At 39.2% G+C, this 27,901-nt stretch overlaps 1 protein-coding gene across 1 annotated transcript in view; it reads left to right on the forward strand.

Annotated features, from left to right (window-relative positions):
• Positions 1–27,901, forward strand: part of rngtt (RNA guanylyltransferase and 5'-phosphatase) — a 926,738-nt gene that overhangs the window by 882,182 nt on the left and 16,655 nt on the right. Inside the window, exon 15 of the mRNA XM_039748003.1 lies at positions 22,505–22,628. Coding sequence (XP_039603937.1) covers positions 22,505–22,628 — 124 coding nt within the window. The remainder of the gene's footprint in view (positions 1–22,504; positions 22,629–27,901) is intronic.

A 27,901-nucleotide genomic window follows, 5' to 3' on the forward strand; every position in this document is an offset into this window, starting at 1 on the left:
TGTCTGGGCTTTACCCCACACTGGTAATCAAAACTTCACGGGTTCGATCCCCGACGAGTCCGTTTTGAGAAGTAAGCTGCTTTTATTCTTACTATTTTAGAATAGAAACATGCATTTGATTTCAGTCTGTAACAGCCAGTGTAAATGTATGATACTTGTAAAGAGTAGCTTTTTTTTTAATTTTTATTCAGTTTGATTCTCTCAGTCGCATTCACAATCTTACCCTAACCCCCACCACACAGCCATCTGACACTGCTGTTTTCACATAAAGACGCGCTATAGCTCTGCACTCTGTACAAAGTAAGTAAATAAACCAAGGTAAATAAGTAAATAATATTTGATCTGGCTCTTATATACAAAGTACAGCGACGGCAGCTTCCACCTGCAGCAATAGACTCTTTAGTTGGCAAGCAACTCTACATGCTAGTGTTTACATCTGGACGGTGTATGTGCCCTAAAAAGAAGTCTGACTGCATTCTCATACCAATGCTTGCGAACTGAAGTGTCTGCATGCACTTTTCGTGGCATTACACGTGTATTTTTTGAGCATGCCCGTGTCACTTAAACACAGAAAGCTCTGCCGTGTACTTGTGACTTTCTTTTTTCTTCAGTTATAGTCTTGAATAAATATGCACTTGTTTTGTTATACTTGTACATCAACATTTATATGTTACTAGGCTGACCCGCCTTTTAAGGCGACCAACTTTTAAGTTGACCACTTCTTAAAGCAATTCAATATGTAGATCAATTTGATATTTTATACAATCTCATTAATTTGGTTATATTGCATTTGAGCGGTATTACTTTAATACTCGTAGTTTCTGTTCTTTTTTTCTATATTGAGGTCGCCCTTTTGAACCCCCCTGATATTTACTACGCAGTGAGGCATTTGTACTCCATCAACATTAATTATTTCCAGAGACATAATTTTGTCTATTTTTCCAGCGCATCGCGCACAAAAGCAAGGGAATGATGGGAGCACCAGAACTCTGCTCACATCATGTCACTACGTACCGCAAGCTGCAAGTAGTAAGTCTGTGATAAGCGGAATACCGCTACGCTTTCCACTAACGGGACGGAAGGACAATCCCGACCGCTTTTATATAGTAAGAAAGAAGAAGAAAATATCGCACAGTCTGGAGTAGAAAATCATCTTTTACCTGGAAAACGAAACTACAAATCCCATCGTGCATTGCAAAATGAACACAATTGGTATGCCAGTTTGAAAAGATAAGTTTTGAGGGTAGTTTTAAAATGTGTTATTGAATCGAGCTGATGTATGAGAGGGTAGAGAATTCTCGAGTTGAGGAGCACTATGAGAGACACTCGAGCTCCCATAGCACTGAGGCTGATGTGTGGTACAGAAAGTAGAGTTGCAGATGAGGATCTGAGTGAGCAAGAGGAGTGCAAGTCTGTAGGAGATCAGTGAGGCTGTGGAGAGCTTTAAATGTTCAGAGCAGTATTTAGTATTGTATTCTGTAGTTAACAGGGAGCCAGTGAAGTTGAGAGAGAATAGGTGTAATATATTTAGTGGATTAAGAACAGCAGGTTATTATCCTGGCAGCAGAATTTTGAAGAAGTTGTAAGCGATGGATAAGTTTTTGTGGGATGCCAGATAGAATAGCATTACAGCAATTTATACGTGAGGTGACTAGGACATTAACCAATACTTCGGTACTGTGTTGCATAAGAACAGGACAAAGTCTAGAAATGTTTCGGAGATGGAAGAAGGCAGACCGAGAAATTACTTACAGTATATGGGCAGAATTATTTAATAATTAATTGCCATTATCAGTGTATAAATAGATATAAATAATTGCATTTAAACGATTCGTCAAAATCTGTTGTATGTAAACGATACTATTTTAAACGTTATTGTTTTTTCATCAGAAAACCCGGTTTCCATGTCTACCTGTATTAGTTTAAATGGCACTTTTGCCACTCGCAATAGGGCGGACATGCTGATGTATCGTGTCGCCTGGGCAAAACGGTGAATGTGGCGTCTACCATATATACCGTATATGTCTATGACTGTCGGCCTCTCTTATAGCCCACCCGGAAGTCTGCAGATGCTCGTTGGCCTACTTCTGGCTGCACCTCCGTGTGTGGCTGCATTCCCACCCAGACAGGCTTTTTAGGCCGTGCAGCTCCCCTGGCGTTGCCACAGGCCCATACAGGGTTGAGCTTCCATGCTCAGACCCCGTGTCTCCCAAACCAGGCAGGGCAGCTGCCCTCTTGTGTTCCTGGGGAGGCACAGTCGCTCTCCTGGTCCATCCAGGTGTTGCGACTGGGCACAGCCCCCAGCCGACCACCACATTGCCCCTCCGTCAGCTGAGAACCGCAGGAGCCAGCGGCCCGTCCCGCAAGGGCAGGTCTCCCACGGTGGGGAGCCGACACACTTCTGTCCAGGGTCCGGTCCTACAAGACAAAAAGTGGAAACAGGGGTGGAGCCGTTGCCTTGATGCCACCACCTGGCATCTCTCTCCATTCCGATCAGGCAACGCTGCCCGCTTTGACCAGCACCCCAGCACTTTTCACTTCAGCACCCCCTTTAAGGCCTCCGTGTCCCCAAACCCAGGATATCCAACGGGGACGCTCGCACCCCCATCTCCAGCTGATTTCGGAGTTTCCCTCTGACACAGTAGAGGGTGGCCCATCAAGCCACACGTCCTCCCTTGTCGCATGAGCCGGCTTTCTTTCTCCTGGTCCTTCTCTTACTCTGGGGCGCCTTGACGGTCTAGTCTCCTTATGGGAAAAAAGGAGACCCCACACCGTCTGCATCCCTGTAGAACGGTGTGAGACACGCTGGCTCTGGGAGCAGGGCACCTAGACCCCCAGCACACAACAGCCAGCGTCTTACCTGCCCTCTTGTTCGCTCCGCACCCACCACACGACCAGTCCTCACCACTGCATCTACTGTTGGAGGTACGGCTACTCAGTACCCGAAACCGACCAATACCGGGTCCCTTTTGCACGTCCTCCCTTTTCCATTTAGAACACAGGTGTCACCTACCTGCGTCGTCGCAACTCTCTGGCTGGAGTATCCAGCACCGTACCGTTCTGCCCTCTGTCGCAGCATTTTCACAGGCACGATTGCCTTCCCCTCCAGCTTCTCCAGCAGCTCATGGAGGACACATATAACCTGGAGGAGCGACTCGGCGGTCTGAAGGCACACCTCCAGCTCACGCCGAGCCGCAAACAGAGATGAAGCATCAGCCGGCGGTGGACTTACTGGTTGTTCGGTCCTATGCGCTAGCTGTACATCCCTCCTTCCCTGCTCCGTCAGGACCTCCCCTGGCTCAGGACGGACATTCGTTGGTCCCGTCTCTGACCAATCATTGGTGGGCATGCAACACACACTGTCCAATCCTTTGCCAGACTCAGGGAGGGACATCTGGTTTGTCACCATCTCCTTGTTCCTGCTCCCGATGTGGTGGCGAGCCTCCAAGCAGCTCCTCTGCTGCTGTGGCTTCTTAAGCAGCAGCGGTTCCTCTTCCCCCGTTGTTTCTGCTGCTGCCGCGCTGGCACATTCCCGCGATTCGGCACACGTCGGCCACCGACACAGATCCAGGCAGCCCTTGCCTAAAACACACAAACAAGGTCCGGGCAGCCCGGCCCCCCAGGGCCAACTGCCGTTGGGCCAGGGACTTACCTCCTGGATCCCGTCTTCCGGAGGCAACCTCCTCCGTGCAGCCTTCTCTGTCTGCATGCTCTCGGGCATCCGCCGCTCTCATGCCTTGCCAGCTCTTTCGTTCCCACATCGGGTGAAGATGACAATTCCCACAACCACAGGCGGTCTTCGGGTGAGTCGCTGTCTCGCAGTGTGCACGTGCTGCTGTCAATGGCACGTGTGCGCAGTGTCCGGCTGTTCTGGGCTGCCCACAATAATATTTTTTATGGGGTCCCCACCTTGAACTAGACGTCAAGTCCCATCTGGGATACCAATTGTGGAAGCCAGCCCCAGACACAGACAGACAGACACCTCCATGTCTTCAAAAGCACATGTTTATTTACAAAGTTCTCACACACAGCACACGGTGCTCCTGCACCAATCACCCTCTTTAAGTCCTACTTCAGGTCCTTTACTGCCTCCACTCCACTCCAACACTTACTGTGTTGAGCTTCCATGCTCAGATCCCGTGGCCCCCAGACCAGGCAGGGCATCTGCCCTCTCGTGTTCCTGGGGAGGCACAGTCCCTCTCCTTGTCCATCCAGGTGTCGCGACTGGGTACAGCTTCCAGCCGACCACCACATTCTAAACTAGAGTTTTCCTGGATAATTCACATATGGTCTTTCTCAAGGCTTATGCCTTATGTTTGTCAGGCAGTGATTTGTACTGTTTAGTCCAAGAGTGCTCATAAGTTAAACTTCATCCTTTTCATGTTGGCAACCAGGAGGGCTGCAAGTTTGACCCTAAGGGAGTATATTCCTGAGATAACATATGCAGTCTTGTCCCCAGTTTGATTGAAGTTTAGCTTATCATAAGCACATAAAGGGCTTTTCTAAATTCAGTTATTAGAATGCCTGGTGTCTCTTGTGCTTTCACCTACTCTTCTAAACTGAAACATAAAGGCTTAAAGATCTTATCTGGTGCCTTGCATGTCACCTATCCTCTATTAAATATCCTTCTGTTACGACTAGTTTTTTAACAGTATGTGCCCATAGAGTGCATCTTATTTTACATATTTGATGAAAAATTTCTAAGAGCTTATTGATATATGATAATTACCATAATCCTTATGCTTAACATACAGCATGTGTTGTTTCATTTAAATGCATTTACAACATCAAATTGGTTTTAACTACAGAATGAATTATTTTAGCTGTAGTCCTAAGTAACATTTTAAAGCATGTTTGTTTTAGTAATACTGCAGTATTGATGCATTATTTTTCTGCAGTTCTTGGCAGCTATTTTTCATTTCAGCAAATAAATTAATGTTTTATAAAGATTAACTCACAGACATCTTACCGAGATATACTGTATATCTTGAATTTGTTCATGTGGGTTTTGGTATTTTATGAACAGTGGTAACTTTTTTTGTTTTTCAATTTCTCAAAACATATGTGCATACCAGAGGGATGCTACTGCAGTTTTGGTAATTTTGTACAACATACACTTTGACAACATCCAGATCTTCACCCACCAGTAATCTATGATTTATCATACACTTCTTTGTTATATAGTATATTAAGTAAAAAAATCAGCAGAATGTCAAATTGGAATGCCTGTGTGTGGTTACTCTTTTTGAGAAATATCCAGAAGTGTGGATATGGTGTAGATGTGTTCAATTAAAATTCCTTGAGCTGGTTTAATTAAGGCATATATTTTGTCTTATAGGTTGGTTTTTTAGTCATTAAATATTCATTTTATACACAAGAGCCATTTTAATTGAGGATTTCAAAAGAATATCACAAAATAATTCTCAGCACACCATTTTTCTTTTTATACTAACTTTATGTAAAATATTTTATGTAAAAATGAGCTGCGGGAAAGTAATTAAACTCATAACCATCCATGATATCTTAAATTGCAATTTAAACTAAACAATCATGTTTACTGTGATCATCATGAAGCTCCTCATTCTCTATGCCTAAGAAATGAATTACATAATTATACATTCCATAACAGTGAGTGCTGAGAACATTGAATATTCATATTTGTATTATGAATGCAGTACCAAAAGCTAATTTCTGCACAAAAATGGTAGTTATACTGTGTATTCTGATAACATGATTCATGATTTGAAACTAGATTCATATTTTATCACGATTCTCTAACAAGAGAGCTTTTTCCCAGTTTCAAAGACAAATAATATTTGAGCCATCCTTTGAGTTAATCTTTTGCAACTCTTTGATCAGAACTGTATGTCATAAAAAATAAGACCCTTTCTTTACAGCAAAAAGTGTATTATTTAAAAGAATGTACAAAACTTGCACTGATTTGGAGATATTTAGTATTAATGTAATGTCTGTACCAGTAAAGCTAAAGATTGTACAGTGCAAGATTAGATTCTTTATTATGGTTTTAATGAAGAAACACTCCTAGATATAACAGAAGGATTTATTCTCTCAAAGTAATTATTTTTTTCTCTAAAGATTCTTTATTAACAACAAGAGTATTGAGTGTCGGTATCGTTTAATTGTAGTTCCTTAAGCAGATTTTGTTAAGGTGTAGATTTTATATTTTGTTTTACGGCAGTATTAAAAAAATGTAAACTATTATTTCAGAATTTCTTAGAAAGTAATAAAGGGTTGGATAAGGTAGCCAATATACTGAAGGAGTAAGACAACAGATGGCAGAGAATTATTATTGTGTGGTTATTCCTGAAAAAAAATTTATTGGATTTTTTAAAGAAAGTCTTAATCTCTTAGAGCCATCTTCAACCATCTCCTCAGCTTGCATTTATGTTCCATATAGAAGATAACACTTACTGATTACACAAAGCAAAACAGTAAGGTGAGATAAGAGAAAGAGAGAGGCAGGCAGACTGATTGACAGACAGACACATACACACAATATGGGTTGAACACACACCAGAATGACTAAAAAGAAAAAAAGTCAAAACAAAAAAAACCTCTGACTTGACCGCCAAATTCACATTGAGGAATTATGCAGATGTATGTCTGTTGGTATAAAGGATCCCCAGCAGTGTCTCTTCACACATTTCTACTAAATAATTAATTGGCTGAAAGCCCTCAGTGTTAGTGTGTCAGAGAGAGAGGATGTGCACCATTGTTCATAAAGGCACTCAGTTTTGTTTTAATTCTGTTCTTTGCTGCTACCTTCAGGTGTTCCAGATTGCGTCCTATAACTGAGTTTGCCCTTTTAATTAGCTTGCTGATTCAGTGGGTTTCTCTTGAAGTAATGTTACCAGCCCAGCACACTGAAATAGAAAATTGCACTGGCCATCATAGTGTTGTAAAAGATGTGAAGGTTGTTGACTCTTACATTAAAGGAATACAGTCTCTTAAGACAAAAGAGCCTGTTCTGCCCTTTCTTATTAAGTTCCTTTGTGTTACGATACCAGTCCAACTTGTCATTAATGTGGACCCCCAAGTACCTGCTGGGGTGTACGTACCATCTCAACATCTGTTCCCTTAATAGCAAATTGAATAGCACATTATAATAACTATTCCCTTGATTTTGCTGATGTTAAAATGCAGACAGTTCTCTTTGCACCAAGAAACAAAGTTTTCTACTTGACTCTAATACTGTGTCTCATCCCCTTTATCAATACACCCCACAAATCTCGAATCATCTGAGAATTTCTAAAAGTGACATGACCTGGGGCCTTCATGTATAAACGGTGTGTACACACAAAAATGTTGTGTACTCCCATTTCCATGCTCAAATCACAATGTATAAAACCTAAACTTGGCATAAAGCCATGCACATTTTCAAGCTAGCTCAAACCCTGGTGTACACAAGTTCTCCTCTCTGTTTTGCAAACTGGCGGCACCCAGCATCAAAGCAGTGCTACTGTTCCTGTGTGGTTTTCCTTTCTTTTTTAGATCCACATCCCTGACACAGCTTTATCACATTCACTGAAATTAACCGCATGCTGTTTATTAGTTTAAGGCATCTGATTATAATCAACCTGTAACAATATAATGGTCTACAGAATGGTCAGACTATTCTAAATACCATAACTGATTTAGCACTCTTACTCTCTTCTTCCTCTTCCTCTTCTTCTTCTTTCAGTTGCTCCCGTTAGGGGTTGCCACAGCGGATCATCTTTTTTCATATTACTCTCACTGTACCACTCAGAGTATTTATATCACTGTATCTGAGTGAGCAGCTGATCGAAAAGAGAATTAATTGACCTTGCAATTCAGAAACAGTTTCATCCCAAGAACTATAAACGTAATCAATCAGTCCATCAAGTGCTCCTTGTAGAACTGTTTGTACTTATAAGTACAATTACCTTACCACTGTGAGGATTTTGTTTTTTGCTATGTCCAATGCGGGTGGATGAGCATAAGGTGTCCCCGATAAAGGACTATGTTTTGTGCAGCCCACAGTTTGTGAGACTCAAGGACTGTTTTTCTGATACAGATCTGGGGAACACTGGAGCACCACAAGAAACAGTCATGTCTCATTTTCTACTCACTCTGTTCACCTCAGATTATAAATATAAAAGCAGGGGCCTCATGCATAACACCGTGCTTAGAATTCACACTTCTTCTCCACTCTTCAGGCATCCTCTCACTTTCCAAGATTCCATTAAACAATCTGGTTAAAAACTCACTGCCATCTGTCCTAAACATCTCCATGCTTCCATAGGTATGTCATCTGGACCAACGGTCTTTCCATTTTTCATCCTCTTCATAGCTGTCCTTACTTCCTCCTTGCTAATCCGTTGCACTTCCTGATTCACTATCTCCACATCATCCAACCTCTTCTCTCTCTCGTTCTCTTCATTCATCAGCCTCTCAAAGTACGGGTTCATTAATATGGGATAACAAAAACAGCGCAAGTGGAGAGCTTTTAAGTAAGGAATAAGAGGAGCGCAAAGTTAGGAGAAGAGACAGAAAAGTAAAGTTAACCTCCTAGAAGGACAAACAGCAGGCAGCTGAGAGGGAGAACAGTACAGGAACTTAAAAGGACAGAAGGTGTAAAATAGCTGTAGCAGTTCTTAGTGTTACCATTTAAGTTAAATCATTTATTTACTAATCCTAAATCAAATTTTAATAATGAGGCCAGTGCAATGCAAGTCCTGTTGGATGTTGAACTTTTTAGATGATGGTTTGGAAGAGCTAGTTGTCTATGAGGGCTACATCTGCAGGAGATGCCAGCTGATCCAGCACATTGAGCTCAGGGTCGCTGAACTGGAGGAGGAGTTGGCTGGCCTGCATTGTAGTAGAGAATTGGCAAACCTTGCCGAGGTGTCCTTTAAAGAGATAGTGTGCTCCTCCAAAGTGGCACGGAAGGGGATTCCAGACCAGACAGATAGAACTAGGTGGGTCACTGTCACAAGACGTAAGGTAAAGGGTGCTCTCTGTGGAGGGGCATCAACCCCAGAATTAGAAGAGTCAATCCGTTATCATGTCCCTGCGGAGCTGAACTGTGTCTCTGACGATTCTGAAGTGGTAGGCAGGGATGAGAAGCCCCAATGGGCCACCCCAAGACCAGTTCCCAGAAAGAGAAAGGTACAGTAGGTGCCAAGCTGAGGAGCAAAATTTACAAGGTAGTCTTTTTATAAGTTCTTCCTGTGCCACACGCCAGTCCAGGTAAGACTGAGGAGATTAGAATGCTTAATGCGTGGCTCAAATCTTGGTGCAGGGTAGAAGGGTATACGTTCATGGGACATTGGGACTTCTTTTGGAACAGATGGGACCTGTTCCATTGTGACCGGTTACATCTGAACTGGAGTGGCACCAATGTATTGGAAAGGTGTATGGGTAGGCTAGTCGAGGATTGTTTAAAGTAAGGAATGGGGATGCAGGGAGTTTAGGACAGGCCAGGTTTAGATCTGTACGTGAAGGAACAAAGAACGGTGTACAAATAAAAATGCGTAGTAATGTAAATTCTAAGCAAACATTTAAATGTAAAAGGAGTAACACATTGAAAATAGCTTGACTTAATGCTAGAAGTATCAAAAATAAGGTAATTGAGTTGGAGCTGTATGTAGCAGAGCATAATTATATTATAGCAATAAAGGAAATCTGGCTAAGTAACAGTGATGGGTGTGAGTGTAAAATAGAGGGATACACATTTTTTAGGAAGGACAGACAAAACAGAAAAGGAGATGGGATTGCTGTTTACACCAAACAGAATTTAAATGTAAGTCATCTTCAGTTGGATGATGAGCCCCATCTTAGTGAGGACATGTGGCTTGCCTGGAAAATATTAGGAAAAGGTCTTATTTTAGGAGTGTATTATAGACCACCCAATTCAGACAGTAATTTCAACACACATCTCTCTAGTAATATCAAAAGGCAAGTTTACAGGGAGATATTAGTCAGGGGGACTTTAATTATCCAAATATTAATTGGATCACCTTGTAGATGGAGGAGTTTTTAGAAGTAATCAGTGATTGTTTTTTAACACAGTATGTTAAAGCACCAACACGGGTGAAGCCTGTCTGGATTTAGTATTCTGTAATAATCAGGATAGAATTGAGGGTGTAGAGGTGATTGAACCACTAGGGTCAAGTGACCATAATGTAATACAATTCTCAGTATTTTGTAAGAGTGCAGATGCAAAGACTAAAATTGTTAAGTTGAACTTTAGTAGGGCTAATTTTGAGCAGATGCAACAAAGTCTAAGTAGGATAGACTGGGATAAGCTTTTAAATGTGGAGACAGTCGAGGAGCAGTGGAACAGGTTTAAAAATGTTTTACATGTAATGCAGGACAGATACATACCTAAATTTGGAATTAATAGGAAACTTTAAAAACTCTACGGTGGATTAATAAAGATTTAAAAACAAATTGCAAAGGAAAAACTGCTGTATAAGACATATAAGACTAATAACTGCAAAGTGAATCGTAGAACTTATAAGAACATGAGGGCAACCATTAAGAAGGATATCAGGGAGGCTAAAAGACGGAGAGGAATATAGCAGATAAGGCAAAGAAGACCCCAAGAGATTCTTTCAGTATTTTAGTAGTAAAAGAACAGTTAAGGAGGAGGTCAAGTTCATCAGGAATAGTAAAGGGAATTAAAAGATACAGACAATGAAATAGCGGATGCCCTAAACTTACATTTTTCTGAGGTGTTTACAAGTGAGCAAGTGGATAACCTCCCAGAGGTAAATGGGACTACTAAGGAGGTACTGAGGGATTTGGAAATTGTAGAGGGAGAAGTGCTGCTCAGATTAAATAAGATGAAATCAAACAAATCACCAGGACCAGATAATATTTATCCTCGTTCTTAAGGAGGCTAGAGTACATATATAAACCCTTGACACATATTTTTAGGAAGTCACTGTGCACTGGAGAGATTCCAAAGGACTGGAAAATGGCAAATATCATCCCATTATATAAAAGGGTGACAGGGCAGATCCAAGCAACTATAGGCCAGTAAGCTTAACATGCATCACAGGAAAATTAATGGAAGGAATTATTAAGGATAAGATTGAGCAACACATGGCAAGGACAGGAGTTATTCTGAACAGTCAGCATGGGTTCAGAAGAGGGAGGTCGTGTTTTACTAACATGTTGGAATTCTATGAGGAGGCAACAAAAGGATACGATCAAAGTGGAGCTTATGATATTATTTATCTGACTTTCAGAAAGCATTTGATAAGGTGCCACATGAGAGGTTGGGCATCAAGTTAAAAGAAGTGGGAGTTCAGGGTGATGTTTTTAGATGGGTGCAGAATTGGCTCAGACACAGGAAGCAGAGGGTGATGGTGTGAGGAACCTCATCATAGTTGGCTGATGTTGAGAGTGGTGTCCCACAGGGGTCAGTGCTAGTGTTTCTACTATTTTTAATATATATAAATGATTTAGATAGGAATATAAGTAACAAGCTGGTTAAGTTTGCAGATGATACCAAGATAGGTGGATTAGCAGATAATTTGGAATCCTTAATATCATTACGGAAGGACTTGGATAGCATACAGGCTTGGGCAGATTTGTGGCAGATGAAATTTAATGTCAGTAAATGTAAAGTATTACACATAGGAAGTAAAAATATTAGGTTTGAATACATAATGGGTGGTCGAAAAATCAAGAGTACACCTTATGAGAAGGATTTAGGAGGCATAGTGGACTCTAAGCTATCAACTTCCCGACAGTGTTCAGAAGCCATTAAGAAGGCTAACAGAATGTTAGGTTATATAGCACGATCTGTGGAGTACAAGTCCAAGGAGGTTATGCTCAACCTTTATAATGCACTGGTGAGGCCTCATCTTGAGTACTGTGTGCAGTTTTGGTCTCCAGGCTACAAAAAGGACATAGCAGCACTAGAAAAGGTCCAGAGAAGAGTGACTAGGCTGATTCCAGGTCTACAGGGGTTGAATTATGAGGAAAGATTAAAAGAGCTGAGCCTTTACAGTTTAAACAAAAGAAGATTAAGAGGTGACATGATTGAAGTGTTTAAAATTATGAAGGGAATCAGTACAGTGGATCAAGACTTTTATTTTAAAATTATTTCATCAAGAACACGTGGACACAGTAGAAACTTGTTAAGGGTAAATTTCGACAAACATTAGGAAGTTTTTCTTTACACAAAAAAATGATAGACACTTGGAATAAGCTACCAAGCAGTGTGGTAGACAGTAAAACTTTAAGGGCTTTCAAAACTCGACTTGATGTTTTTTGGAAGAAATAAGTGGATAGGACTGGCGAGCTTTGCTGGGCTGAATGGCCTGTTATCGTCTAGAGTGTTCTAATGTTCTTAACCATACACCAAAGAAGAATAGCTGTAGCCTTCCAGAAATGTCTTGAACAAGTATTTTTTCACTCTGTGGCCAGCCAGATCAAGCTCATATGTTTAAGTTCATCAGGGTTCCAATCTGTGATTGTAATATCATACAAAAAAGTAGAGGCACAACAGTGCAGTGTGTCCATCCATTTTTTGAAAATGCTTTGTCCACTGTAGGGTTGCTCAGCCTATTGGCATAATCTAGCCCAAAAGTTGTCAGTCCATACTGCACAAGACCTCAGTCATGACTAGCCTAAGACTATAAATGTGCAACCACCACTCCATGGCCAGAATAAGCATTTTACTTACAGTAAACGTGTCTTCTCAAATTTAGGACATTCTGCATGTAAGAGTTCCTTCATCTTAAGCTCTGTATCTAAAAGATTTCACTTGTAATTTCCAGTCCCATACTAAAAGAAAAAGAAGTATAATAATCAGGATCTACTACACTACTAGCTGTTCAATGTATTTGCCTCTGATAATCAGTTTTGAATCTTGCACACCTCTGTCAGCCCTGGGTTGCATTCATTTATTTCAGTGAATAAAGTACTACAATTTTCTTCTTGTGTTTTTTTTTTAATGAACTACATATTTAGGGAAAGGATTGGCTTAATCTGAACAGGTTTCTCAAACTAAATTAAGCAATGTGAGTTGTTGTTTCATACTTTAGTGAAGCATATTGGCTATTAATGTACTTTTTAAGTTTTTTTTTTTAATTTTATTACAATCCACACATAGCAATCAAGTTTTTACAAAAAAAAAAGAATTATGTTAAGAACAGATCGATCCCCACCCCTGAGAGAGAGAGCAAGCCAAACAGAGTAAGAATTAAGGCTTGTAAATATACCTAAGTTAATAAATTCTCTGTGCTTTATAAACTTATTTTAAAATATTACTGATTAGATCCTGCAATGTTTTGAAAAAAGTCTGTACGGATCCTCTGAGTATTTGATTTTTTCCAATTTCAAATAATATAACACATCAGTTTCCCACTGACTTAAAAGAGGAGAGTTTGTGTTCTTTTTAAGTTGGCTTGTAGTTCATTTACAGTTAATGCACAATAATTACTACTGTGTTGCTGTGTGTGTGCTATTATAATTGCATCATTTTGTTTGTCAGTATCATCATTTGGTATGAAGTTGGAATCAAAAGTGTTAATCCTGCTAAAAACAATTTTTTCAATAAATACTGTATAGCACAACAAAACAAAAGAACCCTGAAAGCAAATTTAGGATATCAATCAAAAATACTTTTAAAATCGAAAATACAGTGACGTTTAAAATGACCTTAAGTTCTGTATTCATTGAAACTGTGAATATGAAAAAGATGTGTATGTTTGTTTTCCTCTTTTCCATTATCCAAGTTATTTTAAAAAAGACCTGAGGTTGAGACATCATCTCTAACCTTATTTTCTTTTAAAAACATATAGTTGCTAATATTGGGATTTATTTGCCTGAATATAGAAAAGTTATATGTCTTCATTTTTCATGCTTGCTGAAATGATCCCAGCTTTGAAGCTGTAGAATATTTGTTTATTGGAGTTTTATTGGCTTTACTGTATGGATATATGGCTTGCTGTAGCTAGTATATTTTCCTAACCCTTGAACTTTTCACTCTAGCACAATAATTTGAGATGTGTTTTCAAGGATTATAGTGTGGATATATTTTTAGAGAGTAGCCTAAAGGTGTTAATGTATATGTTTTCTTAAGATTTACCAGCACGGAGAAATTGCTTTCAGGTATTTGTTTAATAAAATTGGTGATATAGAGTATTTTAGATGTTATTGTCTCTTCTGCGTTGCTCCAGCACATTAAAGTGATAGAATAATACAGTATTACAAAGCATTCTCAGACTCTGTTATTCAAATTTTGGCATCTGTGGGAGATGGGGTATTTTCTTGGCAGCATTGGGCACAAGGCAGGATGTAGCCCTCTGTCTTTTGCAGAGCGCACTTAGGCACACACAGTATATTGCATTGAGCCCTGTGAGTTGCTATAAGATGACCATCTCCATAAAGTATTTGGTTGGTGTTTAGACAGTTGGCAGTTAAATGTTTGCCTAGCTACCATTACTCTTCAATATTCTGGAATTTTGAAAAGTTCATTTTGGTGCAAGGTCAATGGTTTCACCGAGTGCAGTTTTATAATAATGTTAAGGGAGTTTCTAGTTGGTTCAACCAATGTATAAACGACAAGGAAATTTAGTCCTAGTGATAGTCAGTGGTTCCTTTTGGTGATATTAATTTAATTGCTTACTGTTTTAAGTAGCCATCACAAAAAATCTTTATGTACCATATACATGGTGTCCTTTCTGTATTTTGGCTGCAAACCTGGAAACAGTGACTTTACTATAGTCATACCTGGAGCACACACAGAGATTCCTGGATATCTTACATGTTCAATGTTAATTTCTTGATTTAGTTACATGAAAGTATAGATAATAAACCTTTTCAGGGTGCATTTCTAAATTTGGTGTCATCTGATAGAGATAGAGTTCATCAAGTCACACCAGTTTGAGCTGTATTCTCCTTCAAAGCTTTTATAAGAAGTCTTAAATTGAATTCATGCCCCTCTTTTCAAAACTGAATAATCCAGTTCAGGTGTCCAAGGAAACCAGGGAACTGGTTTCTGTCCAAGCAGCACAGGATGCCATGCAAGATCCAGCCTGGGTTACATCTCTAGTCTGTCACAGGATAGTCACACATATACTGGGCCCAGTTAACCTCACACACATCTTATGAAATATTAGCAGCAAGCACTTTGTAATTTTATTGTCAAAGCAAAGATTGTACAGTTGGCTCTAAACCTAACTAGACACTTAAGAATTAGATTCATATACATTACGCTTCTTGTTTCTTGTTATGATCCTTGCTGCAGAATCATGAATTAACTGTGGAATGGTAATAAAACGATTTCAAAAACCTGAGAATGAAACATTATAACAGACAATTCTGCTTTATACAAACTGACTTTTCATGTTCCTGCATATTATGAAACTGCCTAAATATTACAATATTTTTAAGCTGGAGAAAGCATATCTCAGGTAGTATGGACATGTGATGCAAGTATCACTTTCAGATTCCCAGAATCATTTTCAGTTTCACTGACAATTTCAATGTCACTGCCCGAAGACAAATGTATTTTATCATCACTGCTAATGAAAGGCATTTCTAATGAGATACCATTATGAGGCTAGGAGAAGATGCAACTACACCGTTGTCCAGGTAACACTTGGCAATAACACTGTTAGCACTTGGACAGCCCGAGTAAACCTCAGGTGTTACATGAGACGTGTCTATACCATTGCCCGATTGACACTCAGGAGTAAGGCATTTAGCACTGTTTTTACAGCCCAGGTGACACTCTGGTCTAATGCTATTAAGATTAGATAATAAGTATGTTGTTTAATAACCTATTTGCGTGTTATGAATCTCCAGGTCGACACCCTTCAGCTAAACGGTTAGTGAAATATATTCCCTTATTGAACATTTAAAATAATCTTGAAATATTCAGAATTGATACAGCAGTAAGACTCATGCCTTTCTACAGTTCTACAACTTACACTTATCTTCAGTTGCTCACGTGTAGCAGTTGCGTTAAACAGTTTTTGAAAATGAGTCTTTACACTTCCTTGTCAGACAAAAAGAAAGTGTTTTAAAATGAGGATGTAAAGCTCTCTCACTTGGGCAGAGATTTAAAACATGGGTCAAGCAAGTGTAGTGCTCACATCCAGAAACTGAGTAAGTGTTGACCAGTCGGGGTATATTTAGTTGAAGTCAGATGCAATGGCAGATTTGTCATCTTTCACAATTGCTGAATCAGAGTCATTCTGCTTCATGGATGCCAGGATTGTGTGCTTCAGTGACATTATCTTTAAAACTGTTGGCAGCTATCCAGTGCTTAGCTGAGTTGTCACCGTTTTCAGTGGTTTGAGATCCTGAAACACGTCCTAAGCAATTTTTACATTTTCATCAAACAGAGTAACAATGTCCTAAGACAAGGTTTATACTTCATGCGACACCTGAGCCTGCAGACACTACTGCTACGCAAGCTGTGTACTGTTTATACTTGCGTACGTACCAGGTGGCAGTGTGAGGAAAATGGCAAATATCATCCTATTATATAAAAAGGGTGACAGGGCAGATCCAAGCAACTATAGGCCAGTAAGCTTAACATGTATCACAGGAAAAATTAATGGAAGGAATTATTAAGGATAAGATTGAGCAACACATAGCAAGGACAGGAGTTATTCTGAACAGTCAGCATGGGTTTAGAAGAGGGAGGTCGTGTTTTACTAACATGTTGGAATTCTATGAGGTTGCAACAAAAGCATACGATCAAAGTGGAGCTTATGATATTATTTATCTGGACTTTCAGAAAGCATTTGATAAGGTGCCACATGAGAGGTTGGGCATCAAGTTAAAAGAAGTGGGAGTTCAGGGTGATGTTTTTAGATGGGTGCAGAATTTGCTCAGACACAGGAAGCAGAGGGTGATGGTGCGAGGAACCTCATCAGAACTGGCCGATGTTAAGAGTGGTGTTCCACAGGGGTCAGTGCTAGGGCCGTGCTATTTTTAATATATATAAATGATTTAGATAGGAATATAAGTAACAAGCTGGTTAAGTTTGCAGATGATACCAAGATAGGTGGATTAGCAGATAATTTGGAATCCGTTATATCATTACAGAAGGACTTGGATAGCATACAGGCTTGGGCAGATTTGTGGCAGATGAAATTTAATGTCAGTAAATGTAAAGTATTACACATAGGAAGTAAAAATATTAGGTTTGAATACACAATGGGCGGTCGGAAAATCGAGAGTACACCTTATGAGAAGGATTTAGGAGTCATAGTGGACTCTAAGCTATCAACTTCCCAACAGTGTTCAGAAGCCATTAAGAAGGCTAACAGAATGTTAGGTTATATAGCACGATCTGTGGAGTACAAGTCCAAGGAGGTTATGCTCAACCTTTATAATGCACTGGTGAGGCCTCATCTTGAGTACTGTGTGCAGTTTTGGTCTCCAAGCTACAAAAAGGACATAGCAGCACTAGAAAAGGTCCAGAGAAGAGCGACTAGGCTGATTCCAGGTCTACAGGGGTTGAATTATGAGGAAAGATTAAAAGAGCTGAGCCTTTACAGTTTAAGCAAAAGAAGATTAAGAGGTGACATGATTGAAGTGTTTAAAATTATGAAAGGAATTAGTACAGTGGATCGAGACTTGTATTTTAAAATGAGTTTATCAAGAACACAGGGACACAGTTGGAAACTTGTTAGGGGTAAATTTCGCACAAACATTAGGAAGTTTTTTTTTACACAAAGAACAATAGACACTTGGAATAAGCTACCAAGTAGTGTGGTAGACAGTAAGACGTTAGGGACTTTCAAAACTCGACTTGATGTTTTCTTGGAGGAAACAAGTGGATAGGACTAACGAGCTTTGTTTGGCTGAATGGCCTGTTCTCGTCTAGATTGTTCTAATGTTCTAATTATATCATCACGGTGAGAAAACATTCACCTTCCCTGTGTTGTGAATTGCCTGAAACATCTATTAAATTCCAAGGACACCTAACCACAATATCTCTGAAAAGGATGGATGTTTAATGATTACATCCATCAATCAATCCAGGGATGTGCCCATTCCAGCATGCATCAGGCTCGAGGCAGAAACAATCCCTGGACAGGGTTCATCTCATCATCTCAGCTCATCACAAGGTGAATACAAGCACACACACACTAGCGTGATTTTAGCATCACAAATCCCCAAACCTGAATATCCTTGGATGGAAACCTCAGCACACTGTAAAAATACACCAGGGAAACGTGCAAAATCCAGGCAGGGCACACCAGGGTCTCCCTGTGAGGCAGCAGCACTACTGCTCCGCCATCGTGCCGTCCCCACATGTGTAATTATTAACAGTATTCATTATTTAAATGAAGTTAATGATTTATCTGTAAAATGTAATATGCATACTTTAATACATTTCATCATGAAAGTGATATCAAGTTTAAATGTAAGGATTCTAAATGTGCAGAGAACTAAGATATACATTTATTGTGTTCTGTGTGGCAATTGCTGCTTGCCGCTGCTATCAGTTCAGAAGGAAGCCCTAGAAGCATGTAGCGATTAACAGCTGGGTCGGTTTTAAGATAAAGTTTACGATGGTGTACTTTAATGATAACATAAACTGTGGGATTAAACAGGAAATTTGAAGATTAAAAGTAGAAATGTCCACTTTAATCACAAAATAGACCTTTTCACTGTGTCCCTGATTTGTTTTCCCTGTGGCACAAATACGCTGCCATCCGTTCTGATGCTGTTGTGAAAGTGCAAAAAAAAAATACGGCACAGAAGATGGTATGTGAGACCTTTAAAATGTATTGTGTCATTACATTGGGGAATATGCGACACTTGAATATAAAAGCACCACGAATGCATTTGTATGTTGGCTTTTTGCTTCACCACATTGAACCATTTATCAAACATCAAAGCTCGTACATCAATCCTGTAGAAACTGCAAAGCGGCTTACTGTCACATGTAGGTAGTAAACAGAGACTCTGACATCACTTTCCGACTTGATCACACTGCGACCCCCCGATTTTTTGCTAGTACTGCAACTCCTGCACATGTCACATTATTTTCTGAGGATGCATCAAATGAACGCTGGGAACACATCGCAGACATGATGCGTGCGCATACACATTCTGAACGTGAAATATAAACCGGCACTAAATGTTGCTCTTAATACTCCTGTCTGTAAGTGCTGAAAGACAGTAGTCTGCTGTTCAAGGTAGCACCAAGCATGTTGTGGCTTGAGTTCCACCTAGAGGGAGCATCCTTAATAAGTTTGTGTGCTGGAAATTGGAGCATCTCTTGTTTTTCCTTTAGTACTGATACAACAGTGGTGCTATGATGGAAAAAAGTGACCACTTTTCTCACTCTGTCTAAAAGCCTAGCTATCTGGCTAGTGCCCATTCCCTTTTGTCATGCCAAGATAACTGTATGTGCAATGCATCAAATGTATGGTTAAAATCCAGCCGCTTCAACTGAATTCCCAATGCTCTTACCATTATCTGTTGTCATGGCAATGGTGACATTTGGACTGTCGATTTTCCTATAGTATACTTGACAGTTTATATGACTTTCATAGAAAGAGTATGTCTGGAGAACAGGGTTTGTTATTACCCAGCTCTCAGTAATGTAGTGTGCCATGATTATAATTAAGCTCTGTTTTGCATGGAATGGCTACCCATCTGTAGTTAAGGCAATGATTTTTGCATTGCTGAAATTCTCCAGCAAATAGATTTTACTTAGTTATAAAGTTTAGGCAACACATTTTGACTGAAACACGGTTGGCTCCACTTTTCGTATCTGGGTTCCGGCAGATACAGAGCAGATGCTTAAGTATTCGCACAATTGCAGCTAGGTACAGTAGAGAGAAAAGTTTTTGTTTAATACAATAAAATACAATACAATACAATGGGCTTTAACAGGCCCTGCCGCTTGACAGCCCCCAGCCTTGACTCTCTAAAAAGACAAGAAAAAACTCCCAAAAAAAAACCCTTGTAGGGAAAAAATGAAAGAAACGTTGGGAAAGGCAGTTCAAAGAGAGACCCCTTTCCAGATAGGCTGGGCATGCAGTGGGTGTCAAAAAGAAGGGGGTCAATACAATACAGTACAATACACAGAACAGAACAAATCCTCAATACAGTATAAAAATAAAAATTTTAGAAGTATGGAGTATGGATATCACTTAATATGATTTGGATTTGTTTAGAATGGCATTTAAGAGAATGGCACTCTAGTACAGATTTCTGAACAAGCCCTGCTCGTGAAACAGCACAGATTTCGAGGATTGATTGACATTCCTGACAGACATTAAACATCAATTCGCCAGTGCTATGCTCCCATACACTGAATCTCTTAAGGATCAATCAGTGCATGAAGCAGGCACTGCTGATGGATTAATTAAGTCCATTGCCGCCTCATCCTCCATTTTCCAATACCATCTGCCAGCCATGCAGGATAGGTGATGTCAAGACCTCTCAAGTATCTGGGTTTTCTGACAGCAGTGAATAAAGTTTTCTTTCTTTTTCTTTTTTTTTTATTTATTAGCCCAAAATATGACATAATTCTAGGAAATGACTAGAAAGAAAAATGTGTTTTTTTGTATATTACCAATTGATTTTTGCTGTACTGCATTCGATGGGTTATTTCGTGGTTATTGTGTTATGGAAAATGCATATTGTCAAAAATAGTGTTTTGTTATAAAGATTTCCATGAATAAAAGTGTATTTTGAGCAATCTCTACCAAATGATTACAGTTTTTTGTAATTGCTGGAACTTAACCGTACCTCCCATTTCCCACAGGTTCAAAGTATTAACTTTTACGACTTTAACTTTTACATCGTTTCCTAGGGATGCAATCCCTGCAAAATTTGAAGATTGGCAGTTTACAAAATGTACCACTTGCTTTACCTTTAAATAGAATAATTTCATGATTTGCATGTGCTATAGTGTTAATTGTGAAGTACGAGGTGAATTTGGCAACATAATGAATAGCTAAACAGGCTGCAGCTAAAGTGGTGGCAGCGAGATGGGGGGGGTGTCGCAGTTCAGAGACCGTGAACGTTTGAATCAAATTTTCGGCCTCAATTTCACCTAGTTTATGGGTGACATCAGGGTAAACAATTTCTGAAATTTGTTGTGTTACAGAAATACTTAATTTCTGAGCAGCTTACATATGGCTTTGATTTTATTCAGTTCTTTATCGACTCACTGTTTGAATCCGTAAGAAGTCCACACATGATTTGAGTGCCAAAGGTGCTGATTTCAGCTGAGGGAGGACACACCATTTTATGCAGTCCTACCTGCATCTGGACCTTTCTCATTCTATTCGAGGTAGTAAAATGCTTTTTCCGTAGAAAGACTTAATAGGCGACATATCATGGATCTGACGCGAAAACGTAGATAAGTAAAACTTTACATATAGTGATTGAGCAGGATAGAGATTCACCAGATCGATCTTGATATTGAATTGTTTAAATAAAAAATAACAATCGGAATATCAATATTTTTACCCAAGTCTATATACCAATATTGCTTTCTACACAATTAGCTCCAAATAAAACACTTTCTGTGTTGTTTTTTTCTTTTGGGAAATGGAAGGATTAGTAATTCTCATTCCTTTACTGACGCAACTGAAGACAATTCATGTAACTGAGAATTTTTTTTTTATGTTGATTCATAAAAAAAATAAACTAACCACTAAATATTTAACAATCCAGGATGGGCGTGTTAGCTTTGTTGAACTGGTGTCCTATCTAAGACTGTTTCCTGCTTTGTGCTCAGTTCTACCAGGATAGGCTCCGACACCACAAGATCCTGCATTGAATTAAGCAAGCATGGCAATGTATGGTTTACATTTTTACAACAAGCAGGTATTCTTTGGTGGATAAGGTAAAAATAAAAAAAAGTGTATATACAGTATATATATATTATTTTTTTAATGTGTCCTAATGAAGTGCAATATGAAATTATTTTTATTCAGTCATCCGTCTCATTGAACCACTCTAAGATGATAAATACCTTCTGAAGAGAATGTTTCCTGGTTGAAGTGCAGTTTTGTAGATTGTTAAGAAGTGACCTTTTAGTGTTTTTAGGAAGTTTGTCACTTTAAGTAAATTTAGCTGATCAGCCTAAAGAAACCGAGGCTTTATGGTTCTTAGCTACTAATGTCACTTAGTGGTGATAAAATTGGTAAACGTTTTATATCAACTTTTTTTTTGTATCAATTCTTGTTTTTTTTTTCGTAATCTGAAAAAAGAAATTAATGGTAAATTGACCTGCCATTATACCAATGTAGAGCATTATATGCAGAACAATATTACATAAAACTGAAAATGTTTGATAATTAATAATCCAACACAATACAGTACTACAAAATGATTGCACTTCATTAAGGTTAATTAATTTCACCCTTGTCTCTAGAGGTCCATGCCCTAAAAAAAATGTGCCCTTTAGTAATAATCCACAACATTTTAAGAACAAACTCTCTTGCAGATTTGTGCTGTGTAAAGTCATTGTATATGATTTCCTGATATATTCTGCAAAATCTTCTTTGGCTAGGTGACAAAAGACCTGAAGCAGTATGACAACAAGATCATTGAATGCACATTTTCTAACAACACCTGGGTTTTCATGAGACAGAGGATAGACAAGAGCTTCCCCAACTCCTATGACACTGCTATGGGTAAGCTACAAGCTTTATAAATAGTTTAAGACCATTCTGGTTAAAGCAGTCGTTTATGGGCTGTTTGGTTATGTTTTTGCAGGAATATGTTGTTTTCTTGTTTCTATGAATATTAATGTATTGACTCTTTAAAATCTGATGCAAATGCAATATTATTATCACTTAATCTGAAGATTATTCAGGTAATTGCACAAAGGAATAATGTATCATATCTCTTATATTATAATCTTTATATTATAATACAGCAGCCTAAGTGCAGCCTGCTTTTACCTCATTTAATTATTTTGAATAATTATTATTTAATCTATTGATTATTGTGACAAGATACTGTTTGAACATTCATTTTGAAAGCTTTATTCTGTTACAAGGAGTATTACAAGTATTTCTTGTTGGCGGCCTCTACTAATTAACGCTAGTCAGAAGCCAGTCAAGCTGAGTCCCATCCTGCTTGAATCAGCATCTAAGCAGCTGGCTCTTTTGAGTCCCCTGTGGTTCCAATAAATGAACAGCTGAATGATGAAAACAGAGGGACAAAATTTTGCCAAATGGTGACATGGTTTTTCATTATGCCACTTGCATTATCAGGTTTTTATTTTTTACAAAGAAGACAAAATATTGTTAAGTTTACTGACAAAACTGATGCACTCAGTAAAGCAGTATTAACATAATGTCATTTTTTCAGAAAAGGCACATATACCAGACTGTGTTTTTCTAATTAGCTGTAACTTTACCTTTACATTCTACTGGTCTTATTTTGATGAAAATCACATTTGTATTAATTTCACATTTCGTAAATGAATACCTTCAGGTTGCACCCACTGTAACTGTCTCTCCTCGATCCTATTCCAGTACAATACTGGCATATAAAGGGTCTATTAGGGTGATATAATATATTATCCACCTTTTCCTGCACCTGAAAATGACTATAACTATGAGCTCTTCCACTTAAAATTGTGGCTTCTCTGATAGCAAGGACTTGCCCTCTGGCTCAAACTCTCATTTATGGTACTGCTGGATACAGAAACTGGTGCTAGACAAATTGATGACATTTCTACATTGGGCCATGAGATGTATTTGATTTATCAGAAGGTCTTCATTGTCATGCATGGTCAGGCATGGTTCCGTATATCTAAAAGACACGAAAGTTAGATTCTGTTTTTGATGGCTTGCTTGGTCAGAGAGGTATTGCTGAAACTTTTTAGCCTCCCAACTCTGTGGTTTACAGCGTTATTAGGATCTGAAGACATTGCTACCACGCCATTGAACTGAAGTGTCATAAAAACAAAAAGTAAAAGGTAAAATAAATTAATGGTGAGCTTGTTGATAAGGCTGTCTTTGGAATTAATGACTCTAAGGCCTTGTTCAGTGAGTGAATCTGAAAAGAACTGACTTGCACAGCGGTGATAGACTACACCGAGAAACAAGATGACATGTGAAACAAATTACCCTTTCCATGTATGTCTCCAAGCTGATAGCTGTCAACTACGGACAGTATAACACCCCTCTTCAATGCAAACCTCACATGTTGTGCTGTCAAACTCACAGCAAAGTTGCAAATACATTTTTGAACCCTCTGGAATGCCTAGTGATTATGTTTTAATTCTTCCTAAACTCCAGGTTCACAGCCTCACTGCTGAGGTGAGTACCTAGATGAATCTCAACTCTAGCAACACTTGCCTAAGTGATCCACCCTTGCATTTCCAGCCCAGTCCTCTGTCCAGTATCACCTACTGGCAGTGCAGTGTTCTCTTTTACTAATTGTATAGTGATTGACCCTATAAGTTGTCAGGTTAGCAACTATACTGTGATTGTAGACAGTTTAGTTAGCAATTGTATACACCAGGCAGTGCAGTCACCACCATCATGTGACAGTAATTGCTCCAAACTTTTTCCCTTGGTCTGCTGTTCATCCCTAAATATTGCTGAGCATGGAGAACAGAACTGTTTATTTTGAGCTAACTGCTAACCGATCTGTACTTCTTGTATGTTATTTAATTCCTGTCTTTGTTGCAGGCTATTTTTTCCCATTTATGCACACCCCTTTTAACTATACAGTACTCCAACACACTACACAATTTTATTTTTACTATCAACTTTAAATTTTCTCTAAAATGGGGTGAGAAAATGTATTTTTAAATGTATTCTGTTTTTTGAAAAGATTGACTTTATAATCATTGTATATACATTATATAAAAATTTTTTAATATGCCCAATTACCCTGTTAAATGTGGTTGTTGGCTACAAAAATGTTTAATTTCTTTCAATATTATTGCCACTGTACAACATTTCTGTCTCGTGAATCCAGTGTCCTGGGTTTTAATCAAGCACCCAGGCACTGTCAATGTCTAGTTTACATGTTCTCCTGGTGGATATGCTGGTTAGTTACTTGGCTATTTCAGATTATCCCATAATTATGAGTCTGTACATGTGTATACCCCACAGTGAACTGCTGCCTACATTATGTTTAGTGCTGTCAGGAAAGCTCCTACTCCTTAAACTCTAAATTGGATTAAACAGATTCAGGAATACTGTATGTTATGTATCTAATACTGTTGCCCAGAAAATAATAATAATAATAATTCATACATTTTCTGAACCCACTACTGTATCTTATAAATAGGTCCTCATTAATGCTGCTGCTTCACAGCTTCAGAGTTCTAGGTTCTAATATATTTCTACATACTGCCTATGTGACATTTGTACACACTTTTGAGTCTAAATGAGTTTTCTTCTAAATTTTGATTTGATCAATTGGACTGGTATCTGTTTATCTGTATGTGCTATGCAAGGCACAAGCAGCCTGTTCTAGTATGGTTTTATCTTTGTTTCCTGCTTTTGGAGTAATCATGCCCAGAAAATAAATGCAGTATTTAATGTTTGCTGAAAAAGAAAAACAAGGTTATATGACTGATTGGAACAATCATTTCTTGACACTGTTTTAAAGAGGATGAAAACTACCATAAAGAAAGAATTAACTCTTTAATTAGTCAATTTAATATCTCAGTTATGGGATCTAATATTTTTTAATATATAGTGTATGTACAGTAACTTCAGTAGGAATTTATTAATTATTTCTCCCATACCCTACAAATATGTTTATAATATCCAAGGTTTGTTACTGTTTGCAGCTGTCAATTCTGTAATGAATAAAGGTCCTCTGGTTTTTATATATATATATATATATATATATATATATATATATATATATATATTTTATATATATATATATATATATATATATATATATATATATATATATATATACACACACACATACAGTGGGTACAGAAAGTATTCAGACCCCCTTCAATTTTTCACTGTTATATTGCAGCCATTTGCTAAAATCATTTAAATTCATTTTTTCCTCATTAATGTACACACAGCACTCCATATTGACAGACAAAAAGAATAATTTTTGAAATTGTTGCAGATTTATTAAAAAAGAAAAACTGAAATACCACATGGTCCTAAGTATTCAGACCCTTTGCTCAGTATTTAGTAGAAGCACCCTTTTGAGCTAATACAGCCATGAGTCTTCCTGGGAAAGATGCAACAAGTTTTTCACACCTGGATTTGGGGATCCTCTGCCATTCCTCCTTGCAGATCCTCTCCAGTTCTGTCAGGTTGGATGGTAAACGTTGGTGGACAGCCATTTTTAGGTCTCTCCAGAGATGCTCAATTGGGTTTAAGTCAGGGCTCTGGCTGGGCCATTCAAGAACAGTCACAGAGTTGTTGTGAAGCCACTCCTTTGTTATTTTAGCTGTGTGCTTAGGGTCATTGTCTTGTTGGAAGGTAAACCTTCAGCCCAGTCTGAGGTCCTTAGCACTCTGGAGAAGGTTTTTGTCCAGGATATCCCTGTACTTGTCCGCATTCATCTTTCCCTCGAATGCAACCAGTCGTCCTGTCCCTGCAGCTGAAAAACACCCCCACAGCATGATGCTGCCACCGCCATGCTTCACTGTGGGGACTGTATTGGACAAGTGATGAGCAGTGCCTGGTTGTCTCCATACACTGAGGAGAGGCAAGACACATGACAGCCCGCATGGAGTTTGCTAAAAGACACCTGAAGGACTCTGAGATGGTGAGAAATAAGATTCTCTGGTCTGATGAGACCAAGATAGAACTTTTTGGCCTTAATTCTAAGCGGTATGTGTGGAAACAACCAGGCCTGTGCATTTGAGCTGGGGAGTCCTCTACAGCACATCTTCAACCTGAGCCTGGAACAGGGGAGAGTCCCAAGGCTTTGGAAAACATCTTGCATCATCACCCCAGTCCCAAAGGTATGACGTCCTGGTGAAATGAATGACTTCAGGCCTGTCGCCCTGACGTCACATGTGATGAAGACCATGGAGCAGCTGCTGCTTCACCACCTGAGACCACAGGTCTGCCACACCCTTGACCCACTGCAGTTTGCATACCAGGAGAAGGTGGGAGCAGAGGATGCCATCATCTACATGCTTCACTGTTCCCTCTCCCGCTTGGACAGAGGCAGTGGTGCAGTAAGAATTATGTTTCTGGACTTCTGTAGCGCCTTCAACACCATCCAACCTCTGCTCCTCAGGGACAAGCTGACAGAGATGGGAGTAGATTCATACCTGGTGGCATGGATCGTGAACTATCTTACAGACAGACCTAAGTATGTGCGTCTCGGGAACTGCAGGTCTGACATTGTGATCAGCAGCACAGGAGCGCAGCAGAGGACTGTGCTTTCTCCAGTCCTGTTTAGCCTATATACATCGGACTTCCAATACAACTCGGAGTCCTGCCACGTGCAAAAGTTCACTGACGACACTGCTATCGTGGACTGTATCCAGGAGTGGGCAGGAGGAGGAGTATAGGAACCTAATCAAGGACTTTGTTAAATGGTGCGACTCAAACCACCTACAAATGAACACCAGCAAAACCAAGGATGAATGATAAATTGGACTGGACTGCCAATACCGATGCTCTGTGCAAGTGAGGACAGAGCAGACTATACTTCCTTAGAAGGCTGGCGTCCTTTAACATCTACAATAAGATACTGCAAATGTTCTATCAGACGGTTAAAGAAGAGGGACACCTCACGCCTGGACAAACTGGTGAGGAAGGCAGGCTCTATTGTAGGCATGGAGCTGAACAGTTTGAAATCTGTGGCAGAGCGACAGATGCTGAGCAGGCCCCTGTCAATCATAGAGAATCCACTGCATCCACTGACAGACTGAGGAGTTCATTCCTCCCCCACACTAACATCTATCTATCTATCTATCTATCTATCTATCTATCTATCTATCTAT

The sequence above is a fragment of the Polypterus senegalus genome, chromosome 3, assembly GCF_016835505.1.
Source record: "Polypterus senegalus isolate Bchr_013 chromosome 3, ASM1683550v1, whole genome shotgun sequence".
Taxonomy (NCBI): Eukaryota; Metazoa; Chordata; class Cladistia; order Polypteriformes; family Polypteridae; genus Polypterus; species Polypterus senegalus.